Source organism: Convolutriloba macropyga, chromosome 5 (assembly GCF_964194025.1).
Source record: "Convolutriloba macropyga chromosome 5, txConMacr16.3, whole genome shotgun sequence".
Lineage (NCBI taxonomy): Eukaryota > Metazoa > Xenacoelomorpha > Acoela > Convolutidae > Convolutriloba > Convolutriloba macropyga.
The window spans coordinates 27,575,963-27,596,415 of NC_134472.1; the positions used below are offsets into that span (position 1 = coordinate 27,575,963).

General features: G+C 33.5%; 1 protein-coding gene across 1 annotated transcript in view; it reads right to left on the bottom strand.

The window, feature by feature from the left end:
* Positions 1–1,357: 1,357 nt before the first annotated feature.
* Positions 1,358–20,453, bottom strand: part of LOC142339921 (uncharacterized) — a 50,424-nt gene continuing 31,328 nt past the window's right edge. Inside the window, exons 3-6 of the mRNA XM_075390281.1 lie at positions 9,908–10,143; positions 9,385–9,509; positions 2,607–2,771; positions 1,358–2,088 (exon numbers count right to left, since the gene is read on the bottom strand). Coding sequence (XP_075246396.1) covers positions 1,903–2,088; positions 2,607–2,771; positions 9,385–9,509; positions 9,908–10,143 — 712 coding nt within the window. The 3' untranslated portion in view covers positions 1,358–1,902. The remainder of the gene's footprint in view (positions 2,089–2,606; positions 2,772–9,384; positions 9,510–9,907; positions 10,144–20,453) is intronic.

A 20,453-nucleotide genomic window follows, 5' to 3' on the forward strand; every position in this document is an offset into this window, starting at 1 on the left:
GAGGAGAAAGGGATGATTTACAGTTCTTGCAGGTAACATCTTATAATTATAGTGAGTGCCTTGAATAGTGTGATGTAAAATTGTTTGAAGTTTTGGCTTCCATGTGTGTTTGTTATGTATTTGTTATTTTGTGGGGTCGTCACGTGGTCTCATTATTAACAGGCCCAATTGGCTTCCTGAGGTGTTGCAACTTAATCCATCGCTTTTTGTTCAAATCCTAAATCTGTTATGACTTTTGGAAATATTTGTTTTGAAAACATATTTGGGTTTTTGAGCTTCGTCATTTTTTAAAACAGTTTTTCGGTCAAATTGAAGCTCAGTCTCTCTAAACACAGTTCACAGCCCGTTTGCAGTGAGTTATAAATTAACCTTCATAGCGGTTTTAGCTTCAAACTTTTGTTTCCTGGCTTTGTTACTTCTTTTACTACGAGACTTCATAAAATGCTTGAGATTTTTATATATTTGTACATTTTAGAGGATTTTTGTTCTCTTTTTGGTTCATAACATTAACCGTGAGACCCTTTGGCTTTAAAATTTTGCGCAATTCAAGATTGGATTATGGCATGACTCAATTGCTTCCTATGGAGATATAAATGAAAATTTCATTAATATCTGGTGATATCTAATGACTTTAATAAATGCAAAGTTGATTGTTTTCAAAAATAGAGACGTATTTTTAACTCTGCACCTCTCTGCTATTTTTATCTTTTTTGTCGACCTGCTAACCAGTAGCACTGAGAACCGGTCCCATGTCTTTTCTAATGAAGTATAGGTTAAACTGTTTTGTTTAGGTTTTATCTGATGCAAGTTTGATTTTATTATGTTTTTTTTTATTGTAGACATCGAATTGAGTTCGTAAATAATGTTTGTTTTTATGGTCCCTTTTAGTAGTTCTATTATCAAAAATTTTCATGGGCTCTCTAGCGTGGCATTATTGTATTCCATTGGTTGTTTATTGAACGATATGTTTTTAATCTCTTATCATTTCATAGCCAATTAAGTCAAGATTGTGGATGAGCGGGGTCGGAACATTATGTGCGTACGCACATTACCGCGCCTCCTTGTTAATTTAAGATCTAACGGTTGAAAAATACGAACGAAACAATGCGAGAGTTGGAGTTAAATAACAATTAACAAAATGGCTCAGAATTCAAAAACTCTGGTTAATTGCTGATTGTTATTGCAGACAATGAAGAAAACTGTTATAGTTACTTGACCTTATCATTTTACCAAGCGGATATTGCAGTACCTCCTTTAAGTGTTTTAAGTTGTATTCCACTAATTTCCGCAAACTTTAGTTCAGATTTTTCGCCTAATAGCTTCAAAAATTCTTTTCGCCTAATCAAGTTTTCGCCTAATATCCTACGCCCCCAACTACCATTGTTTTCACGCTTTTCATTTCCTGCTTTCAAATTCACTCAATTAAAATTGATCAAAAAAACTCTTCTCTCATACTCTATTCCAGTCGTAATAAAAACGACAGCGCCCCAATACAATCCAAATCTTTGCAGTCATCTGTTATGCTGTAGTCATCAAATGTGGCCGTCTAATTCCTCGTAGCTAGCATCAACGCAAAAACAAAAGAATGACAGCTTATGGTACAAAATGACACGCTTTAAATTATGAAAATTGCGGTCTCATGCTAATGATAAAAGAGGCTTTGTGCTGTAACTTTGTCATCTGTTCTGTTCCTTTTCCCCCTCCTCCTCCCACGTGTTTTTATGAACCATGCTTAGAAATTATGTGTTGTTTTATAGCACGTCACTCTGTAGAAAACAATACCACCTGCGTCTGGGGGAGCTAAAATTCACATACATACTAAACTTGGGCCGGGGGATAGATCCTGCGACTGAGTCATTTATGACAAACAGAAAAGAGACTTTAAATTTTTTAATATTTTTTTCAATTTCCTCCCTCCGACTCGTCAACTAGTTTCCTCCATTCACTGTATGAGATGTGCAATCCAGCAGGTGCGTGTTTGGGGGGCTGTGGACTCCAAGTGTAATTCCAGTTGCGTGTGTCAAACTCTTCGCAGATCCAGGCCTGTTCTTCGCACATGACTTGCTTCTTGAACCACTCGAAGGTCAACTGCAATATATAACAACTCCTGGATTACTGAAATATATCTTAGCAAGAAAATCCTGTTTTGTTTGTGGTTTGGGTTTACTTGTGTGTGTATGTGCGCGTGTATGTATGTTTGTTTTTTGTTTGTTTGTTTTTGTATGTTTGTGCAGTTGTGGGTGGGTGGGTGGTTGTGATCCCGCTTGATCTGACGGAGGGTTATCCGCTCTTTCTTGAAATTCTGTATTCTTAATGTATTTCAATTGTTTGGTTGCACATTTTTGGTTCCGCTACTTACACGATAACAAACAAACATTTCCGGATTTGCAGCATTTTTTCATCATCATGAGTTTGACGTGGGGTGTGTGTGTGTGTATGTTTTTTTCTTTTTTGTGTGCGTGGGGGGGGGGGGGGGGGTGACTGCTCGTATTGGCTGCCTGCGTCTATATGAGGTTGATAAGGAAGCTAATCGAAGAACATCAGAAATATTCTCAAGCGCTTTTAAAAATGGATATTGAAAGGTTTTAAAAGCTAATGTTATTCACATCCTCCAGTCGCGCGTCGTCGAAAATATACCAGAACCCGTTCGGCATCTCCAGGACAACGTCGACATTGGGCACTGCACCCTTTGGGTGACCTGAATAGGGTTCGCCCGGTCCAAATGATAGCTGCGTGATCACATTCATACAGATGTTCTGATCGAATCTTGTCTGCAAACAAAAACAAATTTAGGTCGAAGATTTGTATAGTTTAAAAAAAATTGCAAATAATTTTTGTAAAAGTTTTATGAGAACTAAAACACGTGTGTAATGAAATCTTACGTTATCTGTCAATTCTATATGTTTTTGCGATACGTGTAATAAAAATGCCGTTGATTTTTATTGTTGGAAAAATAAAGTATCTTTTTGTTTTATTAATTGTCAAGTTTTAATCATTTCTGGAACTCACTATAAAGAACAATTTACAATTTTTCTTGGCACTGATAAAAAGGGAGATTCTCACCCAGATTTATAGGTGAAGGTTTAGCCATTTTTCCCTTCGAGAAGAATTATATAATCAATATTTGATCAGTAAAAGCATAACTACTTCCATAGGTACTCGGGGATCATAACAAAAGGCCTGATTCGCTTTGCCAAAATATTTCAGAAAAACATAAAAAGGTTTCTAACGTTTTCGAAAATTGTGGGTGTTTGCATTTATTAACCATTTTGGCAGTGAGCTAACTGGCAGAACCTTACCCGATAAAATGAGAACTGTTTGTATCAATTACGACGTCAATTGTTTTGTATTATTGACCTGCAAAATGTCCTGGAAAATTTTATCAGTGAGCTAACTGGCAGAAATTAACCCGATAAAATGAGAACTTTAAGACTCCCATTAGGGTTTACAGCAATGTGATTGTGTGCTGACAAACGAGTGATGTTAAATGAATGAAAACCAAACAACTACGCGAAAATCTTTCTGCAGGTTAGGGAAGTGTATGTTAGCTAATTGTTTTCTATTGGACAATTGTTATCGATCATTGTTGAAGATTACATTAAAGAATTGTTTAGTAAAAGCAAATTGTCCGTTGAATTTGACACTCAAGTACTCCATGAGATTTTGACAAACTCCTGAGCTGCACATCAATCTCAAACCCAAAACTAAGCAGAATGGCTTAGACACCAATACCAATGTATTTCCAGATTTCCCACTCTGTTTACTTAGTTATACGAAAAACACGAGTTTCCTAAATATATGGGGAGAGCTACGATTGTGGGTTTCTCTCCAAGGTAACTGGCGCAATTAATGATTCCCCAATTTGGAAATTTCTAAAAAAAACTTTATTCGGAGAAACTGTTGAAGCATTTTTTTGAATTTTGCACGCGCTTTGTCCAAGTTTGACGAAAATCAGTTGATTTTTTCTACAGAACAATAAAGTGACTGTTTTCGGATGACGTACCGGGCCAATCATTTATTAGTGTTCTTTATATTTCCACAGCTTAAAAATATCAATAGCTCCAGAAAACAACGTGACAGCAACGTTTAGGTCAATTTAATCAAAATTTTGAACTCAAATTCGTTAGACAGAAAAAAAAATTCGATCGTTTTAATTAATTTATTTATTCAGAAAATATCTTAGAATAACCCTTACGATTTGCTTCAAAAATTGTGACTATCATAAATTGAAGATCATGAAATTAGGTCTTTGAGAAATTTTTTTAGCCAGTTGTTCAATTTAGACATAAGCCTCGTCTTGAGAGTATTTAAAAACAATCACTTTCAACAATATTTTCTTTTCGTCCTCTTGTGACCAAAAAAACAAATGTATTTATTTAGAGATTCTAATTATTTTATTTAAGATTCTGCTCTTGAAATTTGATTGTTTATGAAGTCGGTTTGCCGGCCAACTTCGAGCTTACTTTTCGTCTAGAGGTATCAAAAAAACATAAAGATTCCGACAAATTTTCTTTAGAATTTACCCTGATGTGCTGTTTCCTAATTCAGTCTTCTTTTGTCACATCGTTGAAAACTTTGCGAATTTTGGAGATAACTGTTTGTATCAATTACGACGTCAATTGTTTCTTATTATTGACCTACAAAATGTCCTGGAAAATTTTATCAGTGAGCTAACTGGCAGAAATTAAACCGATAAAATGAGAACTTTAAGACTCCCGTTATGGTTTACAGCAATGTGATTGTGTGCTGACAAAATGAGTGAGATTAAATGATTGAAACCCAAAGAACTACGCGAAAATCTTTCTGCAGGTTAGGGAAGTGTATGTTAGCTAATTGTTTTCTCTTGGACAATTGTTATCGATAATTGTTGAAGATTACATTAAAGAATTGTTTAGTAAATGCAAAATGCCCGTTGAATTTGACACTCAATTACTTCCTGAGTTTTTGTCAAACGCCTGAGTTGCACATCAACTTTTTAAACCCAAAACAGCAAAACTAAGCAGAATGGCTGGGACACCAATACTAATGTAATTCCAGCTTTCTCACTCTGTTTACTTAGCTATACGAGAAACACGAGTTTCCTAAATATATGGGGAGAGCTACGATTCTGGGTTTCCAAGGCAACTGGCGCAATTAAAGATTCCCGAATTTCTTTGAAAATTTGGGAATTTCTAAGAAAAACTTTATTCGGAGAAAATGTTGAAGCATTTTTTTTTGAATTTTGCATGCGCTTTGTCCAAGTTTGACGAAAATCAGCTGATTTTTTCTACAGAACAATAAAGTGACTGTTTTCGGATGACTTACCGGGCCAATCATTTTTTTGGTGTTTTTTATGTTTCCACACCTTAAAAATATCAATAGCTCCAAAAAACAACGTGACAGCAACGTTTAGGTCAATTTAATCAAAATTTTGAACTCAAATTCGCTAGACAGAAAAAAAAATTCGATCGTTTTAATTAATTAATTTATTCAGAAAATATCTTAGAATAACCATTACGATTTGCTTCAAAAATTGTGACTATCATAAATTGAAGATCATGAAATTAGGTCTTTGAGAACTTTTTTTTGCCAATTTTTCAATTTATGCATGCATCTTCGAGTTTTTCACAAACATAAAAATTGTCTGATATATATCAAAATTATTTTTTATTCGTAGACATTGTGAATTAATAAGGCAGTTATGATGATGATCATGAGAAATATAATAATGAGTTGCGACATAAGCCTCGTCTTGAGAGTATTTAAAGACAATCACTTTCAACATTATTTTCTTTTCGTCCTCTTGTGACCAAAAAAAAACAAATGTATTTATTTAGAGATTCTAATTATTTTATTTAAGATTCTGCTCTTGAAATTTGATTGTTTATGAAGTCGGTTTGCCGGCCAACTTCGAGCTTACTTTTCGTCTAGAGGTATCAAAAAAACATAAAGATTCCGACAAATTTTCTTTAGAATTTACCCTGATGTGCTGTTTCCTAATTCAGTCTTCTTTTGTCACATCGTTGAAAACTTTGCGAATTTTGGAGATAACTGTTTGTATCAATTACGACGTCAATTGTTTCTTATTATTGACCTACAAAATGTCCTGGAAAATTTTATCAGTGAGCTAACTGGCAGAAATTAAACCGATAAAATGAGAACTTTAAGACTCCCGTTATGGTTTACAGCAATGTGATTGTGTGCTGACAAAATGAGTGAGATTAAATGATTGAAACCCAAAGAACTACGCGAAAATCTTTCTGCAGGTTAGGGAAGTGTATGTTAGCTAATTGTTTTCTCTTGGACAATTGTTATCGATAATTGTTGAAGATTACATTAAAGAATTGTTTAGTAAATGCAAAATGCCCGTTGAATTTGACACTCAATTACTTCCTGAGTTTTTGTCAAACGCCTGAGTTGCACATCAACTTTTTAAACCCAAAACAGCAAAACTAAGCAGAATGGCTGGGACACCAATACTAATGTAATTCCAGCTTTCTCACTCTGTTTACTTAGCTATACGAGAAACACGAGTTTCCTAAATATATGGGGAGAGCCACGATTGTGGGTTTTTCTCCAAGGTAACTGACGCAATTAATTATTCCCGAATTCTTTTGAAAATTTCGGAATTTCTAAAAAAAACTTATTTGGATAAACTGTTGAATCTTTTTTGTGAATTTTGCGTGCCCTTTGTCCAAATTTGACAAAAATCAGCTCATTTTTTCAACAGCACAATGAATTAACTTTTCGGATGGCCTATCAGGCCAATCTTTTTATTAGTGTTTTTATCTCTTCCCACAGCTTAATAATATCAAAAGCTCCAAAAAGATAAGGTGACAGAAAAGTTTAGGTCAACTTAATGTGAACGTTTGACACAAAATTTCTGAACAGAAACAAAAATTCGATCGTTTTAATTAATTTTTAACTTTTGCAAAAATATCTTAGAATAACAATTACCATTCGTTTCAAAATTCTCACTATTTGAAATTGAAGACCACCAATATTAGTCTTTGAGAAAAGATTTTTAACCAATTTGATGAATTTTTTTCATGCATCTTCTTTTTGGGTTTTTCACAAACAAAAAAAATGTGTCTCATATCTATCAAAATTATTTTTTTTCTTAGACATTGGGAATTAACTAGCTAGTTAGGAAGATGGCGTTAAAAGAAATGTAATCAAGAATTGTGAGATGGGCTTCGTCTGGAGAATATTCAAAAACAATCACACTGAACAATAAATACTTTTCGTCTCCTTGTGACAAAAAAAAACAAATACAACAAATGTATATACTTAGAGACTCTGAATGTCCTATTTAGGTCTCTGGTCTTGAAGTTTGATTGTTTTTGAAGTCAATTTGCCGTCCAACTGGGAACTTAGTTTTAGTCACACCAAAGTACTAGAGGTATCAAAAAAAACATCATATATCAAATTTCCGATTTTTTAAAATTTTACCCTGATGTGCCGTTTTCTATTTCAGTCTTCTTTTGTCTTATCGTTGAAAACTCTTAGCCGATTTTGAAGACAACTGTTTGTATTAATTTCTTGTTTCGTATCTGTGACCTGGAATATGTTCTTCTGTTCTGAACAGAAAGTATCAAATTTTAAAAAACTATTGAAGTTCATTGTTATTATAATTTATGTGGATTGGATTTGGCTTCTCGGATCAATGGTTGAAAACAGTTAGCTGTTCTCTATTATTGTGTTTCGTACTTCGCCTCATCATGTCCTAACTGTTAGCAGTTTTTACTCAGAAATACTGTATTTAATGATTTATAAAATTTTTTTCAATCATAGGAAATTTATTCTCTAAGTTGTAATATCTAGTTTTGCTTTTTGAACTTTAAATCCATTTTCCAATAACCGTCTTAAATTTGCTACAATGAAGTAAGCATCTCGATTCTAAAGAAATGATCTAAGTTTGAATCTTAATTTGCGGTTCCTAAATATACTGTTCCAATAAAGCTGGACTGAGTGCAGGCTAAGTGAGAAACTTGCATCAGTTTTTTCTAATTTGCGATTTTATTTTTTCGATCAAAATAAAGCGTGCAAAAAATTGTTTTTTGTTCTTACACAATGACAACTTTGGGTCTGCAATACGTCTAAGTTAGCTACTTCAAAGAAACTGTTCACCGATTTACTTGGTAATTCTGGCTTGATACCTTGTCTACCGTAAATAACATAAGCTTTTGCTTATTCAATTTTTAAATTGATTTGTTCTGCTGACCAATTTCAAAGCATAGTGGTGTTTTTAAAACTCAACTTTTACAAACCTTATTTTTGAAAACTAAAATATTCAAACTAAATTTGCTATTTTGCCCTCAGTTCCCGTTGCCATAGTCATATTGTGGTTACTGATTTGCAACGCCTGTACTCTGTGAGTCTGTACGATACAAAGCTGCGTATGATCAATAAAAAATCGAAATCTTTAGAGCTCTCAGATAGGAACTTTTTTTGAGATACTTTATTTTCTTGAAATTATTTTTTTGCTTAAATTGTTTTTTGAGAAACACGAAAATGTATGCAATCAAATGACTCAAATAGAGAGGCTTGAGATTTTGTTGTTTCCATGAATTTTAATTCAGCATTTGCTTCTCATTATTTTTCGTCAAAAAGATGCGTTTGGCTGTATCCGCTTTTTCAATGTTTCGCATGAATTGAAAAAAATTTCTTCATGCTAGAACTATACCCATACACTCTATTTTGGCGCCATTTAAGCAGAAATTGCCCATGAAGCTATTGGCAATAGAATACATATTTTATAAAAAATTATTTTAGAAGGTATTAGTTGTAGAAAAATTTTAGGACCAAATCAGATTGCTTCATAATATTTGGGTTTTATTATCACTAATAAAAGAAAAGTCTTATAATTGTTTTTGATATTTTTGACATCTCTGAAGTCGTATTCGCTAGTGCTGTTGACAACAATGAACTTCCTTGAACTTCCTGTGAACAGCTCACAATAACTATTACCAGTCATTGGGGGTCAATCAAAATGACCTGAAATTCGTTAAAGTTTCCACACTTTCTTAAAATTTATAAATAACCACCGGATTTCTCTAATGAGGTAAAATGAAAACTGTCGATGACACAACTAAAAATTGAGTTTTCAGTGGTCTACGTTGGTATTGTCGTACCTTATGTTACAAATTTTGTGTTATAAAATTTGAACAATTTCTAGTAGAAGCCTGCTGAAACACAAACTTAAATTGCTTGGGCAAACATTTCTGCAGTATCATTTCAGATACGGCGATATGATGCATTACATGCTGTCAATTGCAAATGTAGAACATTTTCTGCCAAGAAAGTATCATTCGAACTTTCTTGTATAATTTTGTTTCAAGAAATAGACTTTTTTCTTGCAATAGCTTGCAGAATATTTTTCAGATGTTGTCAGATCGTACGTACCCTGACCTCTACCAATCGTCTGCTGCGGTCAGAATAGTCCATAAGCCTAGACATGTACTTCCTCGGAGACATACTGTTCCGTTGTCCGTTTAACACATATGCTTGTATCTGTGCATCACAACAGCCTAAATCATATGAAATATTAAATATGATGCCTATTTCTGATGCTGAATGATCTTTTTGCTTAATTGTCGAAATATTGTGCTTTTGATGAATTATTGCCAATAAACGTAACGTGTGTTATTCTGAGAAACGCTAGCCCCTTGTTAGTGGTTTTACAGCAGAGAGGATAATTTTGACGTCACTTAATAATTCATCCAATACATTTAAAGAATCATTATCGTGTGAATTCCCATGTGTGTTCCATTTTGTGTTTGTATTTAAACATCGGTTTAGACTTTTCGGTTTGGGCAGTATTAATTGCGAACATTCGCTTGTATTTCAAGTCTAAGAAGCACTGTAATTTCAGCCTATATGGTGCTAGATGTCAAGCACGCTTTATGCCATTTAAGGTAGTGCTAACCAAAAGGCAGGTCATCTTTGAGGAATGAAAAGAAGTTAATATGCGAGAAGAATGACCACATTAGCTCTTGACATTTATCTACGTCATCTTTCCTGGCCACTCTCGTCACTGGTTTTGGAAATCGTCGAGTCGACTTATTTTTCTTGCTGTTGTCTCGCGATTGAGAGGAAGCATTCTCGGAAGATGGAGGAAGACGAGGTTGTGGGAAATTGAGCCTCAGTAGACAGTAGTAGTTGCTGAACAAAAGAACCTCATCAATGGCTCTTATATGAGTTTACAGTATCTATATCTGGAAGTGCTAACATCATATAAATCATAGGATTTTAAGTGTGTATTTTTCATCTTTTTCAAATTCTAATGATAATTAAGAATTTTAGCCATTTTTTCCTTTTAAAAGAAAACTGACTGATTTTGCGTTATTGTGAATCCTTGTATTGAGTAGCATACGGCTTTTGCTTTGTAAGAACAAAAATAGCGTCTCTTTAAATCAAATATGGTTTTTAGACCGAAAAACCGACACTTTTCAATGTTTACGCTGAACAGTTTTTTGTTTCAAACATGCTTTTATATAACTTTTTGAAACGTCATTTGTATCTCATTTAAAAGAAGACATATGACAGAGAAAAAATTTATAGTTTTGGATAAGATTGGATTGTCAAAAAACGCGCTAATCAGTCCTAGAGACCTTTTTTACAAGAAGTATCATTCTATCGTCACTATATTTTTATTCTGGTAGCCCGAGATTGGAATTACTCATTCGAAATATCCGAAAACGCTCAAAAATAAACATAATAATATAGAAAACATTTTCAATTCGGGCACTAAATTTTGGTTTCGGTTTTTTTGGCGCATGATCTGTTGGTGAAAAATAACTACATTAATTTTCAAAGTTCATTTCGTTAAGTCGAATTTGAGAACAAACAACAAAAACTGCCGCTCTTTTCTTTTTTAAAATCATGGATGTTTTCAGTTTGTGCCACGCAGCTTAGGGTTTGGGCAGTATTAATTGAGAACATTTGCTTGTGTTTCAATTCTAAGGAGCAAAGTGGTTTCAGCCTAAACTTTTTTTAGAACTCAAGCATACTTTATGCCATTTAAGCTAATGCTAACCAAAAGGCATTTCATTTTTCAGGAAAGAAAAGAAGTTAGTATGCTTGAAGAATGACAACGTTAGCTCTTGACTTTGATCTACGCCATCTTTCTTGGCCACTTTCGTCACATGTTTTGGAAATCGTCGTGTCGACCTATTTTTATTGCTGCTTAAGAAGCACTGTAATTTCAGCCTATATGGTGCTAGATGTCAAGCACGCTTTATGCCAATTAAGGTAGTGCTAACCAAAAGGCAGGTCATTTTTGAGGAATGAAAAGAAGTTAATATGCGAGAAGAATGACCACATTAGCTCTTGACATTTATCTACGTCATCTTTCCTGGCCACTCTCGTCACTGGTTTTGGAAATCGTCGTGTCGACATATTTTTCTTGCTGTTGTCTCGCGATTGAGAGGACGCATTCTCGGAAGCTGGAGGAAGGCGAGGTTGTGGGAAATTGAGCCTCAGTAGACCCTAGTAGTTGCTGAACAAATTAACCTCATCAATAGTTCTTAAATGAGCTAACGGTATCTATATCTGTGAGTGCAAACATAATATTAATCACAGGAATATCTGTGTGTAATTTTAATCTTTGTCAAATTCTAATGATAATTTGAGCACTTTAGCCATTTTTTCTTTTGAAAAGAAAACTGGTTGCTTTTGCGTTTTTGTGATTGTTTTAATTTAGTAGCAGACGGCATTTTCTTTTATATATGTGTATTTCTTATCTTAGTCCAATTCTGATGAAAAATTGTGAATATTTGCCAATTTTTACTTTTTTTAAAAAAAACTAATAGGTATTGATCTATTTTGAAAGCTTTAAATGAGCGGCAGATATTTTTTGGTTTGTAAGAGCAAAACTAGATCTCCTTGAATCAATTAGGTTTTTAGACTGAATACCAACATTTTTTAATGTTTACTCTGAACAGTTTTTTGTGTTTCGAATTCGCTTTTACGTGATTTTCTAAAACGTCAGTTTTATCTCCTTTAAGAGCAGACATGACAGCGAAATAATATTTAGTTTTGAATCAGATTGGATTTTCAAGAATTGCGCTAATTAATCAGAGAGAACGTTTGTTTTTACAAAAAGTATCATCCTTATCGTCACTATTATTTTATTCTGGTAGCCGGAGATTGGAATTACTCATCCGGAAATTCCAAAATTGCTCAAAAAAATATAATAACATAAAAAATAATTTCATTTTGGCCTATAATTTTGTGTTTTCGCGGTTTTTTGGCTCATGATCTTTCGGTGAAAAACCACTTTAAGTTTCAAAGTTCTTTTTGTTTCGTCAAATTTGAGAGAAGAAAACAAAAGTTGCTGTACATTTGCTTGTGTTTCAGCTCTAAGGAGAAAATTGGTTTCAGCCTAAACTTTGTTAGAAGTCAAGCACACTTTATGCAAATTAAGCTAATGCTAACCAACTGGCTTGTCACTTTTCAGGAATGAAAAGAAGTTAGTATGCGTGAAGAATGATAACGTTAGCTCTTGATTTTTTGTCTGCGTCATGTTTCTTGGCGACTATCGTCATTGGTTTTGGAAATCATCGTGTCGACTTATTCTTCTGGCTATTGTCTCGCGATTGAGAGGAAGCTATCTCGGAAGATGGAGGATGGCAAGGTTGTGGAAAATTGAGCCGCAGTAGACCATAGCAGCTGCTGAACAAATTAACCTCGTCAATAGCTCCTCTATGAGCTAACAGTATCTATTTCTGTGAGTGCTAATATAAAAATAATCAATGGAATATCTCTGTGTATTTTTAATGTTTGTCGAATTCTAATGATAAATTGAGCACTTTAGACATTTTTTTATAAAAGCAAACTAGCTGGTTTTGCACTTTTGTGATTGTTTTATTTGAGTGGCAGACGGCTATTATTTTTTAATGTGTGTTTTTTATCTTTGTCAAATTCTAATGATAAATTGAGAAAATTTGCCATATTCTTCTTTTAAAAAGAGAACTGGTTTGTTTTGGGCTATTGTGAATGCTTTAACTGAGTGGGAGACGGCTTTTGATTTGTAAGAGCAAAATTAGATCTCTTTGACTCAACTAGGTTTTTAGACTGAATACCAACATTTTTCAATGTTTACTCTGAACAGTTTTTGGTGTTTCGAATTTGCTTTTACGTGATTTTTTATAACGTCAGTTTTATCTCATTTAAGAGAAGACATGTGACAGCGAAAAAATTTATAGTTTTGCATCAGATTGGATTGTCAAAAAACGCGCTAATCAATCATAGAGAACGTTTTTATACAAAAGTGTCATTCTCATCGTCACTATTTTTTTATTCTGGTAGCCGGAGATAGGAGTTACTCATCCAAAAAATCCAAAATTGCTGAAAAAATAAACACAATAACAAAAAAAAGTTTCACTCTGGCCTATAAACTTGTGTTTTTGGAGTTTTTTGGCACATGATCTTTCGTTGAGAAACTACTTTAATTTCAAAGTTGTTTTCGTTTCGCTGAGTTTGAGAATAAAAAACAAAAATTGCTGCCCTTTTCTTTTTTATTAATATCATAGATGTTGTCCATTTATGCCACGCAGCTAAGGGTTTGGGCATTATTAATTGAGTACATTTGCTTTTGTTTCAACTCTAAGGAGCAATTTGGTTTCAGTCTAAACTTTGTTAGAAGTCAAGCAGACTTTATGCACTTTAAGCTAATGCTAACAAAAAGCACGTCATTTTTCAGGAATGAAAAGAATCTAATATGCGAGAAGAATTGCCACATCAGCTTTTGACAGTTGTCTACGTCATCTTTCTTGGCCAGTCTCGTCACTGGTATAGGAAATCGTCGTGTCGACTTATTCTTCTGGTTGTTGTCTCGCGATTGAGAGGAAGCTATCTCGGAAGATGGAGGAAGGCAAGGTTGTGGAAAATTGAGCCGCAGTAGACCATAGCAGTTGCTGAACAAATGGGCCTCGTCAATAGCTCTTATATGAGCTAACAGTTTCTATATCTGTGAGTGCGAATATAATATTAATCTTGGAATATCTCGGTGTATTTTTATCTTTGTCTAATTCTAATGATAAATTGAGCATTATAGCATTTTTTTTCTTTTTAAAAGCAAACTGGGCGGTTTTGCACTTTTGTGATCGTTTTAATTGAACGTCAAAAGGCTATTGTTTTTTTAATGTGTTTTTTTCATCTTAGTCAAATTCTAATAATAAATTAAGAATATTTGCCATATTTTACTTTTAAAAAACTGGTTGGTTTTGTGCTATTGTGAATGCTTTAACTGAGCGGCAGACGGCTTTTGATTTGTACAAACGAAATTAGCGTCTCCTTGAATCAATTAGATTTTTAGACGGAAAACCAACATTTTCAATATTTACTCGGAACCTTTTTTCAAATATGCTTTTATCTAATTTTTTGAAACGTCAGTGTTATCTCAATGAAGAGAAGACATATGACAATAAAAAAATTTTAAGTTTTTGATCATATTGTATTGTAAGAAAACGCGCTAATTGATCCTAGAGAATGTTTTCATACAAGAAGTATCATTACTATTGTCACTGTAATTTTAATCTGATGCCCGAGATAGGAATTACTCATCCGAAAAATCCAAAATTGCTCAAAAAATAAACATAATAACATAAAAAAATAATTTCACTTTGGCCAATAATTTAAAGTTTTTGGGGTTTTTTTGGCACATGATCTTGCGGTGTAAAATAACTTCTTTAAGTTTCAAAGTTCTTTCCGTTTTGTCGAATTTGAGAACAGAAAACAAAATTTGCTGCCCTTTTCTGTTTTATCAAAATCATAGATGTTGTACGTTTGTGCCATGCAGCTTAGGATTTGGGCAGTATTAAATGAGAACATACGCTTGTGTTTCAACTTTTGAAAGAAGTTAATATGCGAGTAGAACAACCACATTAGCTCTTGACATTTGTCTTCGTCATCCTTCCTGGCCACTCTCGCCACAGGTTTTGGAAATCGGCGTGTTGACTTCTTCTTCTGGTTGTTGTCTCGCTATTGAGAGGAAGCTATATCGAAAGATGGAGGAAGGCGAGGTTGTGGGAAATTGAAAATTGAGCCGCAGTAGACCATAGTAGATGCTGCACAAATGAACCTCATCAGTAGCCCTTATATAAACCTTACAGTATATATATCTTTGAGTGCTAACATAGTACAAATCATAGGAATATCTGTGTGCATTTTTAATCTATGTCAAATTATAAGGATAAATTACACATTTAAGCCTTTTTTCTTTAAAAGGAAGCTGTTTGGTTTTGCTTATTTGTAATTTTTTTTATCGAGGGGCAGACTGCTTCTGTTTTTTTAATGTGTTTTTTATATCTTAGTCAAATTCTAATAATAAATTAAGAATATTTGCCATATTCTACTTTTAAAAAAACTGGTTGGTTTTGTGCTATTGTGAATGCTTTAACTGAGCGGCAGACGGCTTTTGATTTGTACAAACGAAATTAGCGTCTCCTTGAATCAATTAGATTTTTAGACGGAAAACCAACATTTTCAATATTTACTCGGAACCTTTTTTCAAATATGCTCTTATCTAATTTTTTGAAACGTCAGTGTTATCTCATTGAAGAGAAGACATATGACAATAAAAAAATTTTAAGTTTTTGATCATATTGTATTGTAAGAAAACGCGCTAATTGATCCTAGAGAATGTTTTTATACAAGAAGTATCATTACTATTGTCACTGTAATTTTAATCTGATGCCCGAGATAGGAATTACTCATCCGAAAAATCCAAAATTGCTCAAAAAATAAACATAATAACATAAAAAAATAATTTCACTTTGGCCAATAATTTAAAGTTTTTGGGGTTTTTTTGGCACATGATCTTGCGGTGTAAAATAACTTCTTTAAGTTTCAAAGTTCTTTCCGTTTTGTCGAATTTGAGAACAGAAAACAAAATTTGCTGCCCTTTTCTGTTTTATTAAAATCATAGATGTTGTACGTTTGTGCCATGCAGCTTAGGATTTGGGCAGTATTAAATGAGAACATACGCTTGTGTTTCAACTTTTGAAAGAAGTTAATATGCGAGTAGAACAACCACATTAGCTCTTGACATTTGTCTTCGTCATCCTTCCTGGCCACTCTCGCCACAGGTTTTGGAAATCGGCGTGTTGACTTCTTCTTCTGGTTGTTTTCTTGCTATTGAGAGGAAGCTATGTCGGAAGATGGAGGAAGGCGAGGTTGTGGGAAATTGAAAATTGAGCCGCAGTAGACCATAGTAGATGCTGCACAAATGAACCTCATCAGTAGCCCTTATATAAACCTTACAGTATATATATCTTTGAGTGCTAACATAGTACAAATCATAGGAATATCTGTGTGCATTTTTAATCTTTGTCAAATTATAAGGATAAATTACACATTTTAGCCTTTTTTTCTTTAAAAGGCAGCTGTTTGGTTTTGCGTGTTTGTAATTTTTTTATCGAGGGGCAGACGGCTTCTGTTTTTTTAATTTTTTTTTATATCTTAGTCAAATTCTAATGATGAATTGAGAATATTTGCCACATTTTACTTTTAAAAAAAGCTGGTTGGTTTTGGGCTATTTTGAATGCTTTAACTGAGCGGCAAACGGCTTTTGATTTGTCAGAAAAAAAATATTGTCTCATTGAATCAATTTTGTTTTCAGACTGAAAACCACCAGTTTTCAATGTTTACTCTGAACAGTTTTTTTTTCAAATATGCTTCTACGTAATTTTTTAAAACGTCTGTTTTGTGTCATTTAAGAGAAGACATACGACAGTAAAAAAATAATAGTTTTGGATCACATTAGATTGTCAAAAAACGCGTTACTCAATCCTAGAGAATGTTTTCATACAAGAAGTATCATTCTTATTGTCACTATATTTTTAATCTGATAGTCCAAGATAGGAATTACTCATCCGAAAAACCCAAAAACACTCAAAACTAATTATAATAACATAAAAATTTTATTTTGGTCTCTAAATTTGTGTTTTCGGGTTTTTTCGCACATGATCTTTTGGTGAAAAATAACTCTAAGTTTCAAAGTTTTTTTCGTTTCGTCGAACATGAGAACAAAAAAATTAATTTCTTTTCTTTTTTCATTATTATCAAAGATTTTGTCCTTTTGTGCCACGCAGCTTAGTTTTTGGGTAGTATTAATTGAGAACATTCGCTTGTGTTTCAACCCTAATGAACAAATTGGTTTCAGCCTAAACTTTTTTAGAAGTCAAGCACACTTTATGCCATTTAAGCTAATGCTAACCAAATGGCATGTCACTTTTCAGGAATGAAAAGAAGTTAGTATTCGTGAAGAATTATAACGTTAGCTCTTGAATTTTTGTCTGCGTCATGTTTCTTGGCGACTCTCGTCATTGATTTTGGAAATCGTCGTGTCGACTTATTCTTCTGGCTATTGTCTCGCGATTGAGAGAAATTTTTTTCGAAAGATGGAGGAAGGCGAAGTGGTGGGAAATTGAGCATCAGTGGGCCATAGTAGTTGCTGAACGAATGAACCTCATCAATAGCTCTTATTTGAGCTAACAGTATCTATATCGGTGAGTGCTAACATAATATTAATCACAGGAATATCTTTTTTTTATTTTTTGTCAAATTCTAATGATAAATTGAGGTTTTTGGCCATTTTTTCTTTTTAAAAGAAAACTGACTGGCTTTGCGTTATTGTGATTGGCTTAATTGAGTGACAGAAGGCTTTTGCTTTATATATGTATATTTTTTATCCTAGTCAAATTCTAATGATAAATTGAGAGAATTTTCCATAATTTCCTATTGAAAAGAAAACTGGTTGGTTTCGGGCTATTGAGGATGCTTTAATTGAGCAGCCGACAGCATTTGATTTGTAAGAACAAAACTAGCGTCTTATTAGTTTAAATTAGGTTTTTAGAAAAACCAACACTTTTCAATGTTTTTTCTGAACATTTTTTTCGTTTCAAATAAGCTTTTATATAAGTTTTTAAAACGTCAGTTTTATCTCATTTAAGAGAAGAAATATGGCAGTGAAAAAAATTATAGTTTTCGTTCAGATTGTCAATAAACGCGCCAATCAATCCTAGAGAACGTTTTCATACAAGAGGTATCTCTCTTATCGTCACTATATTGTTATTCTGGTAGCCCGAGATAGGAATTATTCATCCGAAAAAAACTGCCATAATTGCCAAATATAAGCATAATTTTATAAAGAACATTTTCACATTCGTCTCTAAATATGTGTTTTTAGGGACTCTTGACTCACTAATCTTTCGATAAAAAATAACTACAATAAATTTCAAAATGTTTTTCGTTTCGAATTTGAGTAACCATCAACAATCTTTGCTGCCCTTTTGTTTTATTAGTATCATGGATTTTGTCCCGTTTGTGCCACGCAGCTTAGGGGTGCGTACTGCTTGCACCAACCTCCCCCCGACACATTAATGTCTTAGACTGTCTGATGACGCGTGCTCTGTGTGCTCTGTATCTGGGGGCATGAGGTAATAGGGGGGAGGAGGAAGGGCACAAACGGAGAAGATCCGATACATATTTTTTTGTTGTTTTACGATTTTTTTCAGGATCAATGAGTTTCACGTTGTTTATTTGTCAAAGATATGAAAACTTTTTCAAAATTCAGTTTGCACAAATCCGTTCACAATCTCTGCCATTTTGACTTTTGCTGCTATGTTTTTTTTCAAGGACTTTGATAACACCTAAATATGTTTAATTGAATTAATGATTAATTTCGGAAAGAATTTCCAAAAACCAGAAAATTGATCACGTTTTCTATTCGGCGGTCCACCTTTCATATGAAATTTAACATATAAGGATTACTTTAATCTCAACATATTTTGAACCTTCGATGGCGCGATATGGCTGAAAATTTTCCAGATACACTTATTGAGTTCACAATTACATTTTTCACTGCATCATTTCTGAGTTTTCTTGTATTACTTTTCTTTAAACTGTCTTTAAGAAAAAAAATCTGCAGACTAGTTATCTGAAAAAAATATTGTTGGCATAGAAGATCAAGCTTCTATTGCAAGAATTATGATTTGTTTTTCCTATTTTACCATATTTCAAAACATTTTGGAGTCTAGTACGCTTGTCAATTGTTCATTTTTGTCGAAGCAAATTTTGAACCAAATCCTATCGCTCGTTATTTATATTAAGATAATATGCGAGTAGAACAACCACATTAGCTCTTGACATTTATTTTCGTCATCCTTCTTGGCCACTCTCGTCACAGGTTTTGGAAATAGGCGTGTTGACTTCTTCTTCTGGTTGTTGTCTCGCTATTGAGAGGAAGCTATATCGAAAGATGGAGGAAGGCGAGGTTGTGGGAAATTGAGCCGGAGTAGACCATAGTAGATGCTGAACAAATGAACCTCATCTGTAGCTCTTATATAACCTAACAGTATCTATATCTTTGAGTGCTAACATCGTACAAATCATAAGAATATTTGTGTGAATTTTTAATCTTTGTCAAATTATAAGGATAAAAAAGACATTTTAGCCTTTTTCTTTAAAAGAAAACTGTTTGGTTTTGCAGTTTTGTGATTTTTTTATCGAGGGGCAGACGGCTTCTGTCTTTTTAATGTGTTTTTTATATCTATATCGGTGAGTGCTAACATAATATTAATCACAGGAATATCTTTTTTTTTATTTTTTGTCAAATTCTAATGATAAATTGAGGTTTGAGGTTTTTGGCCATTTTTTCTTTTTAAAAGAAAACTGACTGGCTTTGCGTTATTGTGATTGGCTTAATTGAGTGACAGAAGGCTTTTGCTTTATATATGTATATTTTTCATCCTAGTCAAATTCTAATGATAAATTGAGAGAATTTTCCATAATTTTCTATTGAAAAGAAAACTGGTTGGTTTCGGGCTATTGAGAATGCTTTAATTGAGCAGCAGACAGCATTTGATTTGTAAGAACAAAACTAGCGTCTTATTAGTTTAACTTAGGTTTTTAGAAAAACCAACACTTTTCAATGTTTTTTCTGAAATTTTTTTTGTTTCAAATAAGCTTTTATATAAGTTTTTAAAACGTCAGTTTTATCTCATTTAAGAGAAGAAATATGGCAGTGAAAAAAAATTTAGTTTTCGTTCAGATTGTCAATAAACGCGCCAATCAATCCTAGAGAACGTTTTCATACAAGAGGTACCTTTCTTATCGTCACTATATTGTTATTCTGGTAGCCCGAGATAGGAATTATTCATCCGAAAAAAAACTGCCATAATTGCCAAATATAAGCATAATTTTATGAAGAACATTTTCACCTTCGTCTCTAAATATGTGTTTTTAGGGACTCTTGACTCACTAATCTTTCGATAAAAAATAACTACAATAAATTTCAAAATGTTTTTCGTTTCGAATTTGAGTAACCATCAACAAACTTTGCTGCCCTTTTGTTTTATTAGTATCATGGATTTTGTCCCGTTTGTGCCACGCAGCTTAGGGGTGCGTACTGCTTGCACCAACCTCCCCCCGACAAATGTGCCATTAATGTCTTAGACTGTCTGATGACG